This window comes from Syngnathoides biaculeatus, chromosome 1 (genome assembly GCF_019802595.1).
Source record: "Syngnathoides biaculeatus isolate LvHL_M chromosome 1, ASM1980259v1, whole genome shotgun sequence".
Lineage (NCBI taxonomy): Eukaryota > Metazoa > Chordata > Actinopteri > Syngnathiformes > Syngnathidae > Syngnathoides > Syngnathoides biaculeatus.
The window spans coordinates 7,778,916-7,801,601 of NC_084640.1; the positions used below are offsets into that span (position 1 = coordinate 7,778,916).

The 22,686-nt window shown below is 40.1% G+C and overlaps 2 protein-coding genes across 5 annotated transcripts in view; both read left to right on the plus strand.

Moving 5' to 3' along the window:
- Positions 1 to 479: 479 nt before the first annotated feature.
- hepacam2 (HEPACAM family member 2) lies at positions 480 to 8,759 on the plus strand. Its single transcript, XM_061825616.1, has 9 exons — positions 480 to 606; positions 4,706 to 5,065; positions 5,150 to 5,437; positions 6,204 to 6,497; positions 7,468 to 7,593; positions 7,701 to 7,722; positions 7,819 to 7,853; positions 8,126 to 8,199; positions 8,282 to 8,759. The coding sequence occupies exons 1-9, from the start codon at positions 549 to 551 to the stop codon at positions 8,390 to 8,392; spliced, it is 1,368 nt and encodes a 455-aa protein (XP_061681600.1). The 5' UTR covers positions 480 to 548; the 3' UTR covers positions 8,393 to 8,759.
- Positions 8,760 to 11,347: 2,588 nt separating this feature from the next.
- vps50 (VPS50 EARP/GARPII complex subunit) overlaps positions 11,348 to 22,686 on the plus strand; it is a 79,308-nt gene continuing 67,969 nt past the window's right edge. For 2 of the 4 annotated variants that reach the window (XM_061812811.1, XM_061812969.1), the window contains exons 1-4: positions 11,349 to 11,515; positions 13,159 to 13,227; positions 19,755 to 19,877; positions 20,655 to 20,726. In XM_061812811.1, coding sequence (XP_061668795.1) covers positions 11,483 to 11,515; positions 13,159 to 13,227; positions 19,755 to 19,877; positions 20,655 to 20,726 — 297 coding nt within the window. In that variant the 5' untranslated portion in view covers positions 11,349 to 11,482. Of the gene's footprint in view, positions 11,516 to 13,158; positions 13,228 to 19,748; positions 19,878 to 20,654; positions 20,727 to 22,686 lie in introns of all 4 variants that reach the window. The other 2 variants (XM_061812726.1, XM_061812892.1) reach the window with 2 other exon arrangements.

Genomic DNA, 22,686 nt, shown 5'->3' on the forward strand with positions numbered 1-22,686 from the left:
TTCTTTTACACTGCCAACAATGGCTTAATTCATTAGCTCCGTGCCATGTTTCATTGCATATTCAATGACTATGTGAGCAGTCACCATTTACAACAAATATTGTACAGACTTTTTCTTCTTATTTTTCTGCGTTTTACTATTTTTTTTTAATTTCCTGGTGGTGTGGGGGGTGGAAAAAAATGTTGTCAAGCCACATATCTCTTTCGGCTTTGATGGGGGTCCATACCTTGAGGGCAACTTCAAGTTCAGTGACGTTAACAATGGGGCACCGCGGTATCTGTTTTGCCATTGAAAAAAATCATACGTTTGTATAACAGCGTGACTACGAAACTATACTGTCCTGCCTCGAGGGTGAGGTGTACCTCTTCTTCTTCCCCCACCTGATGTCACATGGGAGGGGCCTTGCTGCTGAAACTAGCTCCTCTTATTTCCCTGGCAAATGTAGTCACCACAACCAGTCACACTTCTCTCCTCCCTCCTCTATCACCATTCCACCGCCTCCATCGTTCATCACTTATTCCTCACACGTCCCGAGAGGATAAGATGCCATGGAGGCCGCGGGGAGAATGGCACTTTACGTTTGCTCGCTTCTGGTCCTTCTCACAGGTGAGCGCTGCTGTTGGAATGATGTGATTGGGTAGCGGCTTTCTAAGCCGTGTGCTGGATGGCAAGGTGAACTCGGTTTGCTTTTGAGAAAATGTGAAGTGAGGACTTTGTCTTCACTAAGTATACGCATCTGAAATGTCGTCTCGATACTGGAATTGGAAAAAAAAAATGTCGGTTTAAAATCAAAATGTGACATTAACAATTCTTGAAGAACATACAAAGCCAAAACTCAAGAAGGCACTCTCTTACTTCTTGGCACCATGAAAATGCAGCTTTATTTACCAAGTGTTTTGTTTCATTCTATTTTTTTCCGTTAAATCATGTGGCATATATATAATTTATTTACACCCTTGTGATCTCGCTTTAGTGTTTGACTGTCGCCAGCTATGAAAGTCAGCGGAAACAAGAAGTGAGCATCACAAACACACGGTGACTCATTTTCAACCTTACACAAACACGGCATCTAAAAAAAAGTGGATTGTCCCCTAGTAATAAAGTTTGGGACAACAGCTACATCCTTAAGGAGATGTGTTTGTCTTATCTCAAACGGGGGATGAGCAGGGTATTAGACTTGCGCTTCGACACGCGCCGGCTGACTTTATTTAGTATCCAAACAACTTACATGGTTGTGAAGGTGATAAGCGGCAGGTGTGTCTATATATGGGCCTCCACTTGCAATTGTTTGGAAGTGCATGTGTGCCTCTCATTATCTTGAAAGTGTGTATGTGGTGCAACCTCCACCATCATCGCAGCAGCATATGACCACAACAATGACCACTTTGTTTGGGGACAACAGTTAAGCAGCGGGCCCGGCACACTTCTCCTCATTTTGTCTTCTTAGTGTGTCCCAGCTGGTCTCAACGAAGGCACACGCCTGCTTTTGACAACGCGCGCACACACACGCGCGCACTAACACAAGAACACACAGAAACTCGCCTGCAGGCCTGGGAGAGTGGAACGTCTTACAGGGGTGCGGGTGCGGAATCTATTATTTAGCACGTAACGGCCAGGAGTGAGTTAAGACATTGTGATAAGCGACATGGAAACATTGAGGAACACAGGAGGAAGGAGTGTTTTGGGCAGAAAGGATAGAGGTGTGTGTGTGTGTGTGTGTGTGTGTGTGTGTGCGTGTGTGTGTAGTGGTGGTGGGGTGTTAAACTTTTTACAGCACATTTAATTTACATGTTAGTTACTACAGGGTATTTCTTAAGTCACAGCAGCTCTTTTTTTTGGTGCATTTTGTTCTCTTGGATCCAAAATGCATCTTGGACCTTGGACCTGAACGTGACCTAATTTCATCTGTTGAGCCTCACTATAAGCGCACCAACCTTATCTGATGAGATTTGTAAAAGAGATCAGTTGAACATGCAAATAGGATTTTCCATGTTAGGTGGAAACTCCTGCCATCTGGATTAAGTCTGGATGAAAAATGTTACAATATTGATTAATTATGTATGATTACCCCTTCTCAGGGAACGGGGCGAGTGATTGGTTAGCACATCCGCCTCCCAGTTATGAGGTTGCACGGGTTCAAATCCGAGCTACAGCCTTCCTATGTGGAGTTCGCATGTTCTCCCTGTGACTGTGTGGGGTTTGTGTGGGTACTCTGATTACCTCTAACATTACAAAACAATGCAGGCTGCCTGCATGTATAGATGTCAATGTGGGCGTGAACGGTAGTTTGTTTATATTTCTAAACATTTTACTTAAAACCACAGTCAATAAAGGACTTATGATAGCCTGTAAACTTGGAACAATTGCTTGAAATAGGAAAACAGATTTTAAATGTGTAAACAACTGTAAACATTTCCGTATCTCTGCAATTGGCTGGTGACCAGATCAGGGTGTACCCTGCCTCTCGCACAAAGTCACCTGGGATAGTGTCCAGTGTACCTGCGACCCTTGTGAGGATAATCTTTACAGAAGATGGATGGATAGATCATTACCACTTCTAATCCACACTGAGCACAATTACATCACAACAACAGACTCAAGGGCCCTTAAAATTTACCCCTTCCACCCCTCCAATTGGTGATTCTTCATTGAACGTAATATTGATTATATTAAGTTGATGTACTGTTAAAAATGTATACTGGCCAAGAAACATGTTAGCAGACAAAATACCTTAACATACAAATAGCCGCGTAAGTGTACTTGCTGAGAGGGTGGACAATGACTGTTGAACATTTTTGACTAATCTTAGCATTAATTTGACCTCATAGCAACATAACTCAATGAACATTATTCATCTTCTCTCTTCTCTTTTACGATAATAGATACGACATGTCAAATCTGACAACATCTAACTGCACACATGACATGATAAATTATGAGAATAGTGTAAATATTTATTCTCCAACTATGTTTCAGCCCTTTAACTCAGAATGACATGGACATGCAAAATGTTCTGTATGAATATGAAGATACACACAGACACGCACGTGCACATACAATGGAGATGAAAATACTTTAAATAAACATGGCCCCCGCCCCCCACCATGCCCCATACAACACACGTGTTTGCCCCAAAAATACAATTTTGTATAAATACTAGTTGAATTATGTTACTTCCAGTATGGTATTGAATGTTGATCAACTAGATATCTTTGTGTAGGGTTAAAAACAATTTCATTGAACAGGTTGACATGGAAATACATATGTATATATATTTTTTTACTTTTGAGGGAAATGAGAACAGAGAAAAGGACAGTTCGAAGATATCAATGTGAGCAAACTGAGCGTCTCTTTGCAAGTTAGTGCCTCACAGTATCACCGCCCCCTCACATGCTGCTTGCTTCTTGGCTCAGCCTGGCTTCCAAAATGAAACAAAAAAGCGACTTCACTCCACTTTTTCACCTTATGAGACGGAAAATGTGCGTACCAAGCAATTATAAGTCGTGGAGAGTTTTCTGCCAAAAGACAATAGCCAGTTCAGATGAAATATTAATGATGCGTGTGTCATAAAATGAAGAACAGACAAAAAGAACAACAGACCTGATATTCAAGTTGTAAATATTGTGTTGAACTTGCAATATAAGCATGATTAGTAACATCAGCTCTTGATTTGATATGTCGTTCACCCTTGTGTTGACCATCTGTTACCTGTCGACAAGCTTCCCTGGCAACTACCTTCAACAGAAGAGAGCGAGGTGCTACGGATCAACAGTTATCCAGTGACTTTAGACAGTCGGCGTGTTTGTTTTGCGCAGAGTTAGGTTGAAAGACAGGTCTTGTCCTTGTCAGACAACAATGGGAGCAGTGAGCTGTGTCAATATTAACTCATTACAGTTTGAGGATCTGGACAACTTGGAGAAAAGGATGCAGAGAGTCCAAATAACCAATGAGACCAAGCTTTTTTTTTTTCAAGTCTTAATCTGTGTCCCATGAAAAAGTTATGCTTCTTTGACATTGCAGTATCTTTAATCGTTTCTGCACAATTCAGCGACGTCAAGAGATCTGAATTGCAAATTTTTGATGGAGAAGTATTTTACAGTCAAGCAGAACTAGTTGTTGACAGTTATTTTATCGGTTATCTTTTTTTCCTCTATGACTCATGCGGTGGCGACACGGTGGATCAGCTGGTAAAGCGTTGGCCTCACAGTTCTGACGTCTCGGGTTCAATCCCAGAACCCGCCTGTGTGGAGTTTGCATGTTCTCCCTGTGCCTGCATGGGTTTCCTCCTGGGACTCCGGTTTCCTCCCACATTCCAAAACATGCAACATTAATTGGGCACGCTAAATTGCTCCTCGGTGTGATTGTGAGTGCTGCTGTTTGTCTCTCTGTCCCCTGCGATTGGCTGGCAACCAGTTCAGGGTGTACCCCGCCTCCTGCCCGTTGACAGCTGGGATAGGCTCAAGCACACTCTGCGACCCTCGTGAGGATAAGCGGTAAAGAAAATGGATGGATATTCATCTGGAAATGCTAATGTGGATTATTGTTTTACTTCAATAAACAAACGCATAATACTGATGAAGAGAAGAGACTACTTATCCCACTGAGAATGTGCTAGTTCAAAATATGAAACCTGTTTCTAAAATATTTGCTGCAAAATGCTAAAAGTGATTATTATTCATGTCTATCCTCTTTGCCGCCCTTTCAGAGATCAGTGGAAAATTCATAAATGTTCCGTCATCAATCCGCCATGGCATCGAGGGGAAGTCCTTACGCCTGCCCGTGGAGATGTACTTCCAGTTGGACGAGGCAGAGATCCAGGGAACGTGGTCCCACACCACGACAAGTGGCATCAGGACCACGCTGGTGACATTTACCAACCAGTCCTCCATCACTGACATGATGTACCGCAACCACATCTTTTTTAAAGAGCCCAATATGTCCTTGTTTATACAAAGACTAAACCGGCGTGATGAGGGAGATTATCACCTCAACCTAAACATAGAGTTTCTCAACAACTCAGGGCAGGTTTTCAAAGAAGAGAGGACAGTGCGTGTCACTGTGGACAGTGAGTATATGCTTGTTTGGTGCATGGATTCATGTAATTTATCGCAGCAATCTCTAAATGCACACTTTTGTATTTGTTCCTTAGTTCCCGTGTCCATTCCAGTTATCAAGAAGAGCCCATCTTATGCAGTAGTTGAGGACAAAGCCAACGTTACATGGACATGTTCAGTGGAGAGAGGAACGAGTGTTGTTTTTCAGTGGTTCAGAGACAATGCGCTTGTGGGTGTCAGCGACAGATATCACTTTTCCAAAGACAAATCCACGCTGGTGATCAGTCCCGTGAAAAAGGAGGACAAGGGAAGCTACCGCTGTGCAGCTAGCAACCCCGTCAGCCAGGAGACATGCAGGACGACCGTGGAGCTCACTGTTTATTGTGAGTGGACATTCTCCTGAATCACAATTGCTGACGTTCCTTGCATTTTTGCAAGTAGTGTATGCGGGAGATACATGTAAATCCTGCGTAGCACAGTTTAATGCTCTTTTTAACAAATATTAATCTACCAAAGCAGCTACATTACCAACTAAAACAGCCGAACTGGGGTTTACATCTGAAAAGGTAGTGATAGGTGGCAGCACGTTGGACTAGTGGTTAACACATCTGCCTTAACAGGCATCATATGCCAGGGGTGTCAAACTAATTTTTCTCGCGGGCCACATTGTTGTTTCCGGTTTCCCTCAGTTGGTCGTTATGACTGTGGAACAAGAAACGATTTCATCATCCCATCATATTTACATCATCAATTTATGAACTCGTTTTGGAATCAGAAATCAAGGGTAATGTTTTTTTCAATTATTCATGTTTGGCAACGCAAAAATGCTTGTACTATCTCAACTTTATCATTTGTGACAATTTGAAATTTTGGTCCAGATTTTTACAAGAATCGTGGAAATTGGCACTCAAGATTTGGCTTCGGGGGCCACATAAAATCATGTGGTGTGCCGGATCTTGCCCCTGGGCCTTGTGTTTGACACTTGTACCATATGGAGTTTGCAGGTATATATTTTCTCAATGTTTATGAGGACATCTTAGGTTAATCAAAGACTGCGGTACACCTTTCATGGGTGTAGATGGTTGTTTGTCTATATTGTAGATAGATAGATTGGTTTTGTTTTCCCTGACTAACTTCTATGTTCCGCAGATGGCCCGTACAACCTAGAGGTAAACTCCGACCAAGGCCTTCGCACAGGGGAGGTGTTTACCATCAACCCTGGTGAACCGGTCTTCTTTGACTGCCAAGCCGATTCCAACCCCCCCAACAGCTACGTGTGGATCTCCAAGGGGCGAAACACAACCATCACCGTGGGCCCGCGGTTGGAGGTCCTCTCCTATAGACTGGCCCAGGCTGAGGACTACCTGTGCCGCGCGTTCAACAATGTGACACAAAAGCAAGACGAGACCCAGTTTACCCTGGTGGTGGCCAGCCTGGGAACAGGTGGGTGGGAAATGGCTTAAAGCAGACGCCTTGGGTTGTTTCAGGGAATCATATAAGATAAACATACTGTACATTTATGCACATCACACCAAAATCAGATAAAGTTTTACTAGGTGTAGCACGACTGATTCTGTGCTCAGCAAGGAACTGAAACCTGATTATGACTACCATGAAACATGAACTGTGCATTTTTTATCTCTGCTGCTAGGTTTTGCTGCCTGGAGTCCGTATTAAAGTTCACCGTGTGGGAAAGTAAACAGAGCATAACAGCTGTTGTATTTGTTGACTAGGTTTTATAGCATGTTGGGATTCTGTGTGCAGAATGGAACGTAGATATGTTGCCGTGGTGATGTAGGGAAAAGGCTCAGCGCCGGCTCCGGTTGATTACTGGTTAGGGTTGAGCTACAGAAGTCACAGTGGCTTTAGTATTTTTACGTTTGTTTTACATCAATAACTCACACTGACTAACTATAAAGATTTTCTTTACATTTTTAAATTTCTTATGATGATTATAAGCCCTCACAATGAGACATCCATCTCAGAGTGTACCCACCAAAGTTTATGGGATAGTGCCCTGCCCAAGAGCACCATTCTTTTTTTTTTTTTTTTTTTTTGGGGGGGGGGAGATTAACCACGGAACTCCAACATTAGTCACTGATGGTGTAGTGGTACGTACGCCTGCCTTTGGTGCAGGCAGCGTGGGATCGATTCCTGCTCAGTGACAGTGTTGATATCTGCTCTGCGACTGACTGGTGACCAGTTCTGGGTGTAGTCTGCCTTTCGCCCGAAGCTAGCTGGGATAGGCTCCGGCTCTCGCGTGACCCTTGTGAGGATAAGTGGCTTGGATAATGACATGACATGACTCCAACATTCTCCATCCAGTTCCAATACTCAATTCCTTACAGATGAACCTCTGCTGCCCAAATATAATTGTAAATAAAAAATACATCCCTCCTGTGTTTGTTTTCAGGAAAAGAGAAGCACACCCAGGATTATAACGCTGTATCCCCGCTGGGTGTTATTACTGTGTGCTCTTTGCTCATCATCGGCGGCATGCTACTTGTCCTTTTTAGGAAAGCCTGTCACCCAAAGAGAGGTTAGATAGCCTCATCTGCTCCTGTCATACTCATCTATGACACATCATTGTACATTTTCTTCACTGCTTCCTCACACAATTTTTTCCAATTCCCTTTTCCCATCTAGTGCTCATGAGAATTTATAACAGGTGAGAACAAACGCAAGCCAATTAATGAAAAATCTGCATATAATCCAAATACTGAATAATCTTTGACTCATGACAACTGTTTCTTTTTTTGGACAGACCAATCTCTGATCAGAAACGACCGCATCGATCGGGTAAGATGCAAAATTGTTTGGTACATGTGTGTATTTGCCTTCCCTGTACATGGAACATACAGTAACTATATGAAAAAAATGATACTCCTTAGTGTCCACTCAATCTTAATTTTGGATAACTAGGGTCCTAACATTGTGGGATCACTTGGGGGAAGTTCATGTTCCAGCGTGGCCGTTTCCCTGTACACAAAGCAAAATGTTGCTACACTTTGACTGCTTTAATCAAGGTGACATTATCACTTTAAGGCCTAATAGAATTTGTTAATGAACAGGCCATGAAGATGCAACTGAAGACTTTGGAATCTATGAATTTGTCTCCGTGCCTGGAAAAATGGAATCCACACAGGTATGTTTTTATTTCGTTCAAATACACATTTTTGAACCACAAGAGCTGTTAAATTGAAGATTTTCTCCCACCCGTCCTGCAGGCGTCATGCAGATCTCTGGCTCGTCTGGAGTCAGTTCAAGATATGCACACCACAATCTACGATGTCATCAGACATGTTCCCGAAACCCCTGGGCAGAGTTTGTTGAAGTGAATTTTAAGTCCTCAACTTAAAAAAAAAAAAAAAAAAGCCACCTTTGTATGTATTTAGACTCTTGTCAAAGCCCAAGGCACTACTTTTGGTGGCTCAATGTTTGCACAAGAGCTGATGGAGACCTGTGCGAGTACACAAATATTGTGCACTGTTGTGGTCCACAGTCTGAGACTGGTAATTTATTTCATGATGGCAATTTTATTATAATTATTACGTTTTTTTAAAACCCCAATTTAAGATGACGCTTTCTTAAATGGATATTGTTCTTACGTCTTCTTCAGGAAAACAGTAAATGTGGGATGTTGCAAAAAAAAAGAAAATATTAAAATCCACATTTAAAGCCTGTTTCTTAGATTTTAATCAAACAAAAAATACTGACTCTATTAGAAAAAATAAAAAAGTAAAGGTTGTTTCCAACAGAGGGTGAGCTTTCTCAGATGAATGTTTTTTTTGAAGTACTTTTGTAATTTATGTTGAAAAAGTGTGATGAAAAATTGTAAATACTGTAGATAGATTATACTGAGATTCATTTTCGATATTGTATTTCTATGTTTCCGTCAGATGTATTTATTCATAGTTGAAATCCCTAACCGTTTCTTTCAATGTAGCAATTGTCTGCTTGGATAACGATGAATGCTGAATGAGGGAAATGATTGGTGTTTAAATTAATGTGCAGTTTGAATTTACAACCTGTTTTTTTTTTTTTAAATAAAATTGGCTATTTGGCTATTTGTAATTATTGGATTACTTGCAAAATTCCAACGGCAGATCAGGCACTTTCTGCCTGACGCTCAGAAATCAAAAGCCAGCAAACGTGTCACTTGTGAAAGACTTGCAAACTTTACAGTCGAGTGTACTGTACTTTGTTCTAGACGTGATGTATTGGTATGGTGTGTACTTGCTGTGATGCTGAGACACAGGCGGGAACAGACAGATGCTTCCGCATGCTGAATGGCGTCCACCTGCCTCCACTGGCACCTTTTCGGCAGAAGATGAAAAATGAAGTGGTTGTTGTTGGTGTATACAGTCCATGAGATAGCCAGACTGTAAAAATGAGCCTTAGCACCTATCCTACTATTAACATTAGAGACACTCTGAAGTAGATTCAGAGATTTGTTTCTAAATATGGTTGAAGAAAATTGTCAAAAACATGAAAAGACTGAGAACTCTGTATTATTTAATTGCTGAGATTTAGCATTTAACAATTTTTCACCATTTCAGTTTGGCCGGATGACACATTTCAGGATCAGGCAGGAATCACCACTCTCCCACTGTACATAAAAATGAGCAATATTTAAGGCAGAATTGCAATGCAGAGAGATTTTTGTCATTGTTTATTTTTATTTTTGTAGTTTGTCTTGATAGTCAGGGTGTGGACTGAGGCTTCGCAATGGTGTGGCCACTTAAGAGGGCCTCTTTGTCTTGGCATTGAAAAGCTCCAAGACGCCCTGGCTAGATATATTTTTCTTTTGGGTCATCCCATATTTTAAAGGGAGGCTCCTCACTTTGGATGAATGCTCAACAAACACCTTAGGAGAGCTTGCTCACCTTCATTTGACTAGCAAATTGCCTTGGGTCCCATTAACCAGGAACTATAGCTCATTGGGCCATCTGCTTTTAACCATAACAATGTCCAAAGGTGCATTTACAAGGTTGACTCTCCGGAAGTGCTGCAATGTGTCATATGCTATTCAACTTAGATTTAGTTTGGAATACTTGGCAGTGGATACTGAATCAAATATAAACAGCCAGTAATACCTATGGACAAATTAGAATCTTCATACCCTAAAATGGCTGTTTTTGGAATGTAGGAGATCGCCAAAGTGGCTCTTGATGTGACTTTCGACCTTTGGTCACTGCAGATACGTGTCCTGGCACAACTCTCAGTTTTTTTATTTGAGCTTTGGTTGGCTGGGAACCGGGACACTGGCCAGGAATTGAACCTGTGCCATCTACACGAAAGGCATTACCTGTACAAAACCCAAGCAAAGTTAGAGAGATCATGACATTCCACAAGGGGAGTATTCAAACACAGAACCACAAAACTGCAAGCCGACGTGCTAACCTCTTCAGGACAGCACTGCATGACCTATTTCATGACAGGAAGGAAAAAAACACAAATGACAAATGATTAAAAAAATCACATTCATTGTGTTATGTAGTTGTCATTAGTTATGACAAAATTATGACTGTTGGGATGACAACATTTTTTAAAATTTGCATCCTCTTTTCCCACTGTTGGAAGCTTGTATTTATTATTTTTATTACTATTTAATGATTATTCATTTATTCAGCACTTTTTTGAACATCGCAATCTTAATAAAAATACAACAAAAACAAATATTGTGGATTATTGCATCACTAGAGAGGTCTGGTTCAGCCTTGTTATTATTTTTTGTTCTGATGAGAATATGACTTGAGATAGCCATGCAATTTATTATAATACAATATCAAGCTGCCTTTCGCACCTAAATTAATATCTGGTTTAGGGAAAGACGTAGACTATGTACAAATTTATCACTTGATCAAGTAGTCAACTTTTAAATTATGAAGTTTTAATAATCTTGCACAGTTTAAGGAAGAGAAAAGTGATGAAGTTATCAAGTTATAACCATGGGTTTTGGAAGCTTGGGCTAAAAAAGAAAAAGAAAAATTCGCATCTCGTTGCTGGAGAGTTGCAAGTCTGCTTATTGGCTATTGTGGAAGTGCTCAAGAGTATAGAGTAACAAAAATTATATAATTTGAATTTCCCAAGATTTCAATTCACTTATAATAAACCTGCGTGACTACAGCGCCATTGATAAAACCAACAATGTTCAGTTTTTAAATTTTTTTTGAACAATCGTGCTTTTTGTTTCATTCTGTCAGTGACTGGAAAAGGCATGTCCAATAAAAACAAAACAAAAAAAAAACGCCATTTCCCATGATGCTTTGAAACGAGTCCTGTAAGGCACTTCCTGGATCACACGGTCATGTGACTGCCAATGATGGCTTCCCTCTCGCAATGATGGAGGTGTACTGTCGCTAACATGACAATATAGTTGAAACGTTATCGGTTTTTATGCTCATTGGATTTACAATAGCACTACAATGCAGAAGATCAAGTCTCTTATGGCCCGGCAGGTAAGTGAAGTCAATCGACGCAAGCTAACCCGTGTGGCATTTGTCGCAGGCACAGCCGGAGGACTTGCTAGCACGATGGCTAAGTTGCTAACTTTGACAGGTGGATTTAGTGGCCAATCGTAGTGCACATTAACATTTAGTAGGCGTGGGAGCACTTTTAATCATAAAACAAATCTTCGATGTACGGAAAAATCTTGCTTTAGGGACGCTTGTATTAACTGATCCGTAATAGGATATATTGCAACTACATTGGCAAGATTGTCCAAAGCACATGAGACAAATTCCATGTGCGTTTTTGACATAATTAGCAAACAAAGATGATTCTGAGTTTGATTAATTGCGTTCCCTGCACATAGAATACAGAAGAACAAATGTCACTCGTTGTTTTCTTGGGTACTCTGTTGTTGATGAGAAGCGAACCCAACCAAAGACTCAATAAAATTACATTTCATTTTGGCATTGTCTTTTTAGGGCGAGCGGTCAGGCGACAAAGCTTTAATATTTCCACAAAATTTGCTGATTTCTTTTTTTATCTCAATGGCACAATTCAGTTGTTGTTGTGTCCCCATTTCTCATAATAGCTTTATTTCAGCTGCTACCAAGCAGGCTTTAATATTTTCCCCAGGAAATTTTTCCTCCAGCATTAAATCCCACAGAAATAATAGCAATACATATCAATAACATGCAGTGGTACCTAGAGATGTTCTCTGATTTATTAGTTTTTCGAGCTGACGTTTGCTGTTTTTTTATAAAGCAAAATACAGGTACAACAGCTGTGTGGTGGCAGTAAACTCCAATCACTGCACTTCACAACAACCAGCAGTTTGGAAGAGAGGCTTCGAGCTTTTCAATGCCACTCTAGTTGAGGTCTCCCATCAAATTAAACAGAACACAGAAATTTACATAGTTTATTTAAAACAACCACATCACTTTGCAATAAAGTATTCTAGCTTAGTTATAACCGCTATAGCTGAACTAACATTCTATGCGGTAGTGTTATAATGCTTTAAGCAGAGGCTATTTGAGCAGAAGGTCAGTATAATAAATGAAAGTGACTGTGAAACGCTTCATTTTTCTGCATGACTTTATTTTACCACCCCTGGTGACCACGTCAGGCACACCAGATGGAGCTGCAATAAAACTTTATAATGCTTTACATTCGGTTTAATTATGTTATTGCTATACCTGTCTGCTTCTGTAAAGATACATTACCAAATGTTTTGTTGTTTTTTTGAGGAGAGGGCATTCGCGTTTCCATTCATTACAGTCGTGAAAGATGATTTGAGATGTAAGAGTTTTGAACCACTGTGATCTGATAACACAGGTCTACTTTCTTGTTGTCTGCAAAACAATGTGGCCATATTTTGCTCATGTTATCTGTTTATTAGTGTAAATTAAACTCACTCATAACATTAAAAAAAAGTCTGCCAGAGGGTTTGGAAAAGTCCCTACGTTGTCAACTTACTCCTCTCTGTTCTCAGCCGTGTTATCAGTAAAAATAGAGCAGAACAAAGATGTTCTTAGGACTACAGCAACTGCAAAAACAAAAATATGTTAAAAAAAAAACTAGAAATAATTTACAAAAATCAAATTCAATTGGCTGGTTGTATTTTCATTTAATATTTTTATAATTTTTTTGACAGGGTTTAAAAAGCCCCCAGGAGAGCATGACAGACCTCAGTCCTGTGGAGAACCTGAGGATCCCAAGCAAGGTAAAAGTAATTCTTGAACTCAGTATTAGTACGTAGCTGTCCAATATTTACACATTTTCACTCTACAGCAAAACTGAGATTGTCGAACATTTTTGCGGTTTTGTAATAAAAGCACACCTTTTGACAATATCATCCTGATAGCAACAGAGGAGTTCCGAAACAACCCCAATTTATGATCCGTGTATGTCACTACCTTGCAACCATTGCAGTTCATTACATTTTACTCCCAAGACGTTTTCTGTCACAGAAAAAAGACTGAAGGCGCACATTTATTTTACTTAAGAACTCCTTCACATTTGTCCCGGAACCCAGAGTGTGAAACGAGTTTCGCTCTAGTGGATATGTTTTATTTAAGAGCTGTGGGAACACGATCAGACAACCTTACTGGCATGAGGTGACTCAGTAGTTTGCCGCCCTATTACATCTCCAGTGCTCACTATAAATAGGTGTATCTATTATATAAAGTAACCTCCTTATCCATCTCGCAGTGAACACAGGAACCCCCCCCAAATTATGATGATGATTGGTGAATTCCATTTTTCTCCCCGAAGGTCAAACAAGCTTTTTTGCATTCTGCTGTTCAGTTCCCTGTTCAAGGACAGCAAGTTGTGCTAAAGTATTGAATTGTTGAACAGTTTAGTTGAACGTGCGTGAAATAGGGACGAAAAGGTCAAATTAAGTTCACCTGCAAAAGGGATAGTGCATTTTAGGTATGACGAGAAATTTTGTCGCGTTTAGCTCCTTGCAAAGACTCGCTAAATTGCTGTTTTCTTCTACATGTAACCAACTACAGACCATGAATTCTATTTAGCGTTAGTAAAATCAAAGGAAGACAAAAAAAACCCCACCCTGTCAGTACTTGGTATGATCTCGATGCCGATCCTGCGGAGCGCAAAACAATCATAATCAAAACCTGCCCATGAATACAAATCAAAACGATTTAATGTAACAATTGAACACATGGTATAACAACATAAAACTTAAAACAATAACATAAAATGTGTAAGTACTGTATATGAGATCCCAAAATAAAGGCAGGTTCTGTTTAAAGATAAGGAATATACTGAGGATGGGTGTTGTGGTTGATTTAAAAAAAAAAAAATAAATAAATAAATCACAAGAATAACGTCATTTAACTATAATAGTTTTATTATAAAAACCCATGTCATATTTTGAAGAAAAAGGTGGTAATATTCAGAAAATTGAGTCATAATATTACAATAGTATAATATCAATATTTCAAGTTGTAATTTTGCAAGACAATAGTCTCAGTTTTATGACTGAAGTTTAAATATTACATGTATAAAGTTGTAATATAAAATATATGACGAACATTTTTCATATTGACATCAGTGTGAACAGAGAAACATTGACTTTTTTTTTTAACCTCAAAGTTTCTTCTCTTAGCATTTCAACTTTTTTTTCATGTGATATTACAACTGTATCCTTTAAACATTATAGCTACATATTTCTAACACCATAACTTTTTTTTCCTTGGAGTCTGACAACTTTATGACTCCTTTGTACCGAAACACACGCGGCTGTGTGGAAATTGACGAGAGGGTGCTCATTGTGCTTGACACAATGAGCATATGTTTGCACACCGGCTTTTATTTTTCATTACTCTCACCGCTTGCCGCCGTTTCTGCTTCATGAGTCATGATTCAAATAATTTGGTTTCCACCAGGAGTCAAGAGCAACATCTGGCTCGCTGATGGTTGATGAATGAGGCTGTGTCTCCTCTCATAGAACATGACATTGAGTTTAAGCAGGGAACCAAATGATTGTAGTCAAGGTTAGAAAAAATGGTTGAGTCACACTCTGATGAGTTGCGGGATGAGCTTGCAATTAGAGAAAATTAGTGAGAACATATGATAGATTTTAAAAAAAATCTACATTTGGATATTTAATTGCCAGATACTGTTAAAAAAAAAAGGAGGACCAAGATAATTTTAACAATGAACGTACCACTAATGTTTACTGTATATCTATTATGCACTAACCACCCACAAACTGCATAATCTAATGAGATCAATGCGTATAAAAATTGTTTTTACGAAATAAATATCCACTTTTAATTGACAGTGGGATAGTATTAATTCACAAAAGTGTCGATTTACCGTACAGTCTGAAAGGTGTGTCTTATATTTTGCCTGTGCACTTTTTATTCACTTGGGCAAAGTATCACTCAAATCAATATGACCTTTTTTATGCAGGAAATTGAATATTTCTTTATGAATATGAGAAATATAAATTGTCCTAAGTACAGAGGGTGAGTAAAAGTTGAAGACGGCAAATGTCAATAATTTTGTTTTTTTGTTATTTTATTTTATTTATTTTTAAAAAAATCTGAAATTTATTCTTGTATGGAGATGCATACCCGTAAACTGCGTTTACCCTCTTTTGTCAGCAGGTGTCGCCCTTGCTCTAGTTATACTAGACTGCGTTTACTCTTTCGAAGTTAGAATTATAGCAATTTATCTTCCCCCACCCAGACTAAATATGATTTGGACAGGGCAGAAGCTCTTGAGTGATTATATGTCAGTGAGGCAGCACAGTGGAAGGGAGTTAGGTTTGAATCTCGGTTTAGGCCCTCCCGTGTGAAGTTTGCATCATCTACTTGTGGTTGCTTGGGGTTCATCCCATAATCTGAAAATATGCACGATACATCAATCGAAGACCCTAAATTGTGGATGCAGTAGGTGTGAATGATTGTGTGTCCATGCGCGAGCGGCCACTTCAGATTCTACCCTCACCTCTTGTCTAAAATCAGCGGAGATGCGCTCCAGCCCACCTGTGACCCTAATAATCCTTATAGAAAATTGATGGATGGAGGCTGACTTTGGATATTTTTCATGTTTGTTCTGACTGTCGAGAAATACTCTGATAAACACTGGTGTCAGGCTACTAATGACACTCTGGAAAGGGAGTGTGTGCCTTTAATATTGCGTTAAAAGTTGTAAAGAACATTTATGGGTCTAAAGTCTTCCACCTGGGAAATAAAAAGCCCCCTCATTTTACTAACCTAAGCTTCATCTCTGTCTCACATGGAGCTCCCATTGTTCAGGAACTCTTTTGTTTTATCTCTCTTCCTGGTTGTGGCCGTCCAATTTATCCCGTTTCTGATCGTCAACATTCAGCGAGCACATGAGACTTTGATATTCCCTTTGATTCTTTGATAGTGTCTGTTGAGTGTCCTGCAATTCGAATGCAAATAGATTTGTAATTTCCGCCCCCCCACCTTCAATAATAGCAAATGTGAATTTCATTGATTTGCACAGAGGATGTCATGCCTGGTTCCGAGTGGAATCTGATCAAAGCATTGTCGCACGTGTGGCACAGCATTGGAAAGGTTTAGGCTGAAGATATTTTTCAACTGAGTCATTCAGTTTGAAATCTGTGAAAGTTTTGCGCATTATGGCAAGTACGCGGGTGGCGGATGACCATGGGCGAGGGGACAGAGGAGAGACATCCTTTCTTTTTTGTTTTGCTCATCCATCTGTCTTATAGTGCCTCTACTCGAACTTTCACCAGCAATGAGTCATCCAAACCCCCCCCTTCTTCCTCTCCTCCTGCAGCCCCCTCTCACTTTCCCTCTCATTTGAGCTGATTTTCCCACCCACCTTTCTTATGGTGGACCGTGATCTCCTCTGCCTTCACCCGTCGTTTCCGATCTCACCCACTCACATTCCCCTTGGGGTTCCTGCTTACTTCTTCACCCGAGTCAAACTGAATGCATGCATCACATGCGCATACACACACTGCTCCATTCACACCCATAAAAGCTTTTCTACATATACATTCCGTTGGCTTTCTTACTCAGCAGGATTGTCTTCTATAGTGGAGAAGGAAGAGGGAAACACACTCACAGACTTGGATGCCGTCACATGGGTGGCACACATGGCTGTTGCTTTGCAAGCTCCGAACTAATAGCAGTGGGGAAAATATTAAGTTCTTGTTGGGTGTGTAACAATGTTTTCTTGATCAGCCTCATCTTATAAGGTCAATACTGTATGATATGAAGTGTGGAAGAGGCTGCTATTCTATACTGTTTAATAGGGCAAAGATGAATTGCGGCAGTGACTATGCACATATGTATATATTGTATATGTGTATACAGCGGTACCTCTACTCATGAACGTCTCTAGTAACAAAAATTTGAGGTTACGGAGCGCCTCCTCGGAAAAAAATTCTGTTGTTACGAAGGAAGATTCGGGACACAAAAGGCAAAAATAGGAGTTGCTAGTGGCAGCCTCCAAATTCCACCAAATGTAAAATCCCTTCTCTTTTTTTGAAAGTGATGTCATAAAGCTGCGCTCCTCCTGGCTGTCACCCAGCATCTTTCTGGCATCCCATTGGCTAGGAGAGACGTCAGTCTTTACCCGTGATCCTCCACATTTCCCTTTGACACTTGAGAGTCACCGACTCACGTGCTTGCGTTTTCACACGCTGTCCGCACATTCGTAAACTATAACGTTTTCTTTTTGTGTTTTTTGCAAGTTTATTCATCTTTCTTCACCACGGTTTCCAAGAAACTTTAGTGGAATTGTGTGCTTGCGTACATTTAGCATCTTAGCTGTCAAACGTTTGCCTCTTCCTCCGTCTCCCACCATGCATTTCACTTCTCACTCACCCTTCTCTTCGCAGTCACCCAACGGCAAAGATAAATTAACACAATTTTTATTGTTCTTTACATCATGTACTTTGAATGCTTATTTTTTGGAAGGGAGGAAGGGGGGTCCTCGGAACGGATTAGGCTATTTACATGAAAAAAATGCTTCTACTTACAAAAAAAAATCACGTTATGAAACGACTTCTGTAACAAATTAATTTCATAAGGAGAGGTACCACTGTATATATGTGTATACACACACACACACACACACACACACACACACACACACACACACACACACACACACACACACACACATATATATGTAGGTATTCCTCAACTTCACAACACTTTTCATGTCCATTTTTAGTTGCAATAAATTTCAAATGAATGTGCTTATTCCTCATTGTCTTAATTTTACCCACGAGTTACAGTCAGTCATTACCTTTCGATGCATGAGATGTTTTATTTAACTATGTGCACGCATATACAGTACGTATATATAAGAAGCTTTATGAATTTAGAGGTGGCTGTTTTTTTGTTTGTACTTTGCTATTTAATTCATCTCATCAGCTTCCCCTTCACCAAGATGACATTTTTGGCTTTTAGTGACAGTTGTTTTATGGATTGCCGCGGGTGCAGCTATCCAGAGACTATAGAAGATGAATCCAAATTATTTAGAAAATAACTTGACCTCTCCTCGAGTGCGAAGTCGTATTTTGTGCATGTTTGAAATTTGAATTTTTATCAAGCCTCACTTATTGTGTAAATTGAATAAATCTGACTTGTATGGAGTTATATTGTGGGGTTTGGTCACATATTTTTCTGTCAGTTGAGTTTCTAAGATCCCAAACTAATTCTTTAAAAAAAAAAAAAAAAGTAGAGCACCGTATCTTCCAAGACTGAATCATCAGAAAAAAATGTTGCAAATCTGACTCAGAAATTATGATGTTCCAGACAATACCGTCCCACTCCAGTCCTCTTGGTGGGAGGAATTCACTTCAAACTGTGCAGTATCGCAACCTTTTTTAATCACAGTTGATCTGGATTCACTAGATTCTAGTGTCTCCTTCCTACACTTGATCCAAATGCAAGTGGATCGTAACAGCATAAAGTGGAAATAATTTGCCCCTTCTCCAAGTAAAACTAGCAAAGTGCCTCTGCAGCACCCTGATGCAAAATTTAGCAGAATAAATCTTAACAAAGAGACATATAATACATATGGACTGATTTTTTTTTTTTTTTTTTTGTGCAACCTCTTAAACCTTACTTTGTTTGTCAGTAAATGTTCATCAACTATGCCTTTTTTAAAGTGCAAGCTCAAGCATTTCATTACACTTTGCCATTGACCTGCAACCGTATAGCTGCTCATTAACGCTGTCAGAGGATGTGGATTCAAATCTGAAAGATTTTGCAGAAATAAGCCTTGGTGGATGCACAGCATGTTAATCAATAACACACCAACGGTTCTCACAGATGCTCTGAAGGGGAGGGAATCTCTTTTGGTATTTTTTCAATCATTCATTTCCTTCTTGTTCCTCCCAGCACCTACCGATATCCCCCCCCCATGAGAGTGGTGCAATGAAATAACGTGTAATTTTCTCCCAAACCACACTTCTTTTCCCTTTTCTTCTCCCTGCTCCTTGTTATCCATCTAATTTTTATTCAACCCCTTTCTCACTTTGTCCTTAAACCCCGCCTGCATGTTGAAATTCCTCTGGCTTTCTTCTTTCTTGTTCCACCAATGTTTTTTTATACTTCTTTCTCTCTCTATTTCCTTAATAATTAAAAAAAAAAAAGCTTTATGTCAATGATTCTTCTTCTTCTTCTTCTTCTTCAATGATGCAATAATTGAATGTTTCCTGGATAGGAACTTTCTGAATGGAAAAAAAAATGTCTCTCTGAGTTTCAGGAGGAGTTGCGGGAGCTCAGGGAACAGCCCATTGACCCTCAGGCCGAGCAGGAGATGATCGACAGTATCGAGGAGGTCTACTTCTCGAACGACACTTTTGACATGGTGCAGCACGAACTGGAGGTTGTGTGAAAATAGTCTCTGTTTTTAAGTGCTTGACTGACTGAATGAATGACAACTCACTCTCCTGTAAAATTGATGACAAGACTGGTTCACACATCCGCTTCCCCTCGATGCGAGCGTAATTGCATCAAGGCCACCCCACGAGATAGCGATACAGTATTTGCAAGCCTTCTGAACTTGTGATGGTTTCTTGGGCTTCCTGGTTTCTCACCTGAGCAGCCGCCACTTCTTCTTCTCGTTCCATTGACATCCAGACTGATGGATTGTGTCCACTGAACAGAAGGAGGGTGTGAAATCTCATTAGATTTATCTTGGTTTCACCACACCACCTGAAATGAGACTCTCAATCAAGGGGAAAGTAATTACCTATCATCCTCTGGGGCATGGAATTGTAATATCTTCTTTACCCAGCTGAGTTTGTTTGCTGTTTACTAAATAATGTCCTCTGCTTTCTTGTTTCATCCTACATATGATTTTATAAAGTGTATAAATTATTTACGTTTCATTGAATACAAGACCAACTCAGATCAGTGAGACCATCTTAAACTCATTTGAATGCTTCATGGGATGTACTTTAAGGTACTCAGTAGTAAATATCACCTATGCCTCTGGGAGCTAAGATGTTTTGCCTCTCCCTAGTTAGAACTTTTTCTAATGAGGATCTGTTTTGAAGCAACGGGATACATAGTGATGTGTGCTCCTGCCAAACTTTGATGACGCATCTGTCAGTGGCTACATTACAAGTAAACTTAGTTTCTGTTTGTTTGTGTTGTTTAGAAACTCCCAACTGAGTTGAACCTGCTGGAGTTGGAAGAGTACCGAGACAGACTGAAGAGACAACAGGCTGCTGTAAGTCAGACACACATATGCACATGGACACAAGCACAAGAATTGAGCAGTGGTGAATGTTCAAGAGTGTAGACAAAAAGGCAAAATGCAGCATTTGACAATATTTCCTGTAGAAGTCATTGCAAATACAAAATAATGTATTCAGGTTCAAATAGTTCCCTTCACCTTTTTGAATTCCACAGGCAATGTTATAAGCTCTGTGGGACTTTCTGCTGGAAACTTGGCTTGAATTCTGAAAAGTACAGCAACAGCAGTGGCGTGACTTTAGAAAATTCACTAATGGTACTGTGTTGTCGGATGAACATGAGATGCGACAACTGCGTTTGTTGTGTTGTTTTGTGAATGTGTTGCAATGGATTTGCAAAGCAGAAAAATAATTTGCTTTAAATCTAGTGAACCTCTTAATTTTTATTGGAGTCCTTCTGAGGTCAGTCGGTAGGAAAAAGTAAGAGAAACATCCTTACCGTCCGGGTAAGATTTTCCTTTACCCTCATGTATCTATCCCATCCCCACTATTTTTTGTACAGTAATTTTCATTGCCATTGAGCCTCTTTTTATAACGTTGCTCTTATCCCGTGGCGATGAAGCACGTGTTCCGAAGCAGGTGATAAATTGAGAACCCCAGATTTTATGTGTCCTGTAGCGTGGTGAGAGGTATGTGTTTGTAAACACTTGGAGTACATCCTGTAGTTTTCCCCCTAATATGCCACACTTAGCTTCTAGGCACCTGAGGGGACCAGCCATGGCAACTGTTCCAGTGACCAGTAATGTCAAAACACTGCAACTTTATTGTTCAGTGGCACCTAGAACCGTTAGCCAGTTCAGTGTCTTGGGGCACTTGCAAAAAAAAAAATATCTACAGGCTATAAATGAAATTGTCTGGCAGCATGTAGTGCCCTTGTTGTTGGTAGCAGGGGTTGGAATCTCTGCATCTGTTTCTGTTTCTGAACCATCCCTTTCTCTGGATACTCTGTCTTGTGCTCACTTTCTACAGCACACGGGTTAGGTTAAATTGAAGACAAAATTGTATGAATTTGAGTGTGTTTGCTCTTCTTTATGTGCCCGACCTGGCAACCAGTCCAGGAAGGACCTCGCCTCTCACCCAACGCCAGCTAGTATAGGTCCCAGCTCACCTGCAACCCCTAATGAGGACGAGGAGCATAGAAAATGGATGGAGAAGCATTACTTGATCAAACATGGAGCAGTTGCTTGTTTCAGTCTGGAGGGCTCTGAAGTTAAGTAAACAATAGAATGACTGGGCCTCAAGCCCAAATATTTTGTTTGTTCTTGTAGCTCAAAGCATCAAGAGGAAAATAAGAAAAGTCCTCATGGAATTCCTAAAAAACAAGTCCCTACTTGGGCGCTTGAGTATAATAATGAATTGCTGAAATTGGATGCTCATGCCTGGTGAGCTTCAGGAAGCGCCCCAATAAACAAATTAAAAGTTAATTTACGGGTTTTGTACAAACCTTAAGTCAAATAAATGGCTTTTGACTATTTTTTTTTTTACTGTAGTTTTCATTTTGCCATGAACAGATGAGCTTTGATATGCATGCAGAATGTTTTCATACCCAATAAGTTTGTGTGCGACATGCTAGTGATTCCCAACCCTGAAGTGTTGATTAATGCTTTTTTTTAACAGGATTTTATCAGTGAACAAGTCACTGAATGACTAGTTTAGAGCAGCCAGATAAGGAATATAGTTATTGTGTGGTGACGTCATGAACGTGAACAATATGTGATATGATTCATTTTATCTTCTGCCAAGAATGAAAAGACCATCTAGACTGGTGGGTGGTTTATGTATACACAACCTGAGTCCCTGCTCACACACATCATTATTTCCGAGACGTGTAGTCGACGTGTGAAATAAAGCTTATCCCTGTGCAGAAGTGATGACGGTACTTTAATACGCTTGCCATGGGGCTGTCCTGTGGCTGGTTTCCCTCTTGTCAGACCT

What these genes read in the sequence shown, in the direction of transcription:
- hepacam2 (XM_061825616.1), top strand. Translation starts at nt 549, where the DNA reads ATGGAGGCCGCGGGGAGAATGGCACTTTACGTTTGCTCGCTTCTGGTC. An exon ending in GCTTCTGGTCCTTCTCACAG is followed by an intron (nt 607 to 4,705) that starts GTGAGCGCTGCT and finishes CCGCCCTTTCAG; the next exon opens with AGATCAGTGGAAAATTCATA. An exon ending in GAAAAATGGAATCCACACAG is followed by an intron (nt 8,200 to 8,281) that starts GTATGTTTTTAT and finishes CCCGTCCTGCAG; the next exon opens with GCGTCATGCAGATCTCTGGC.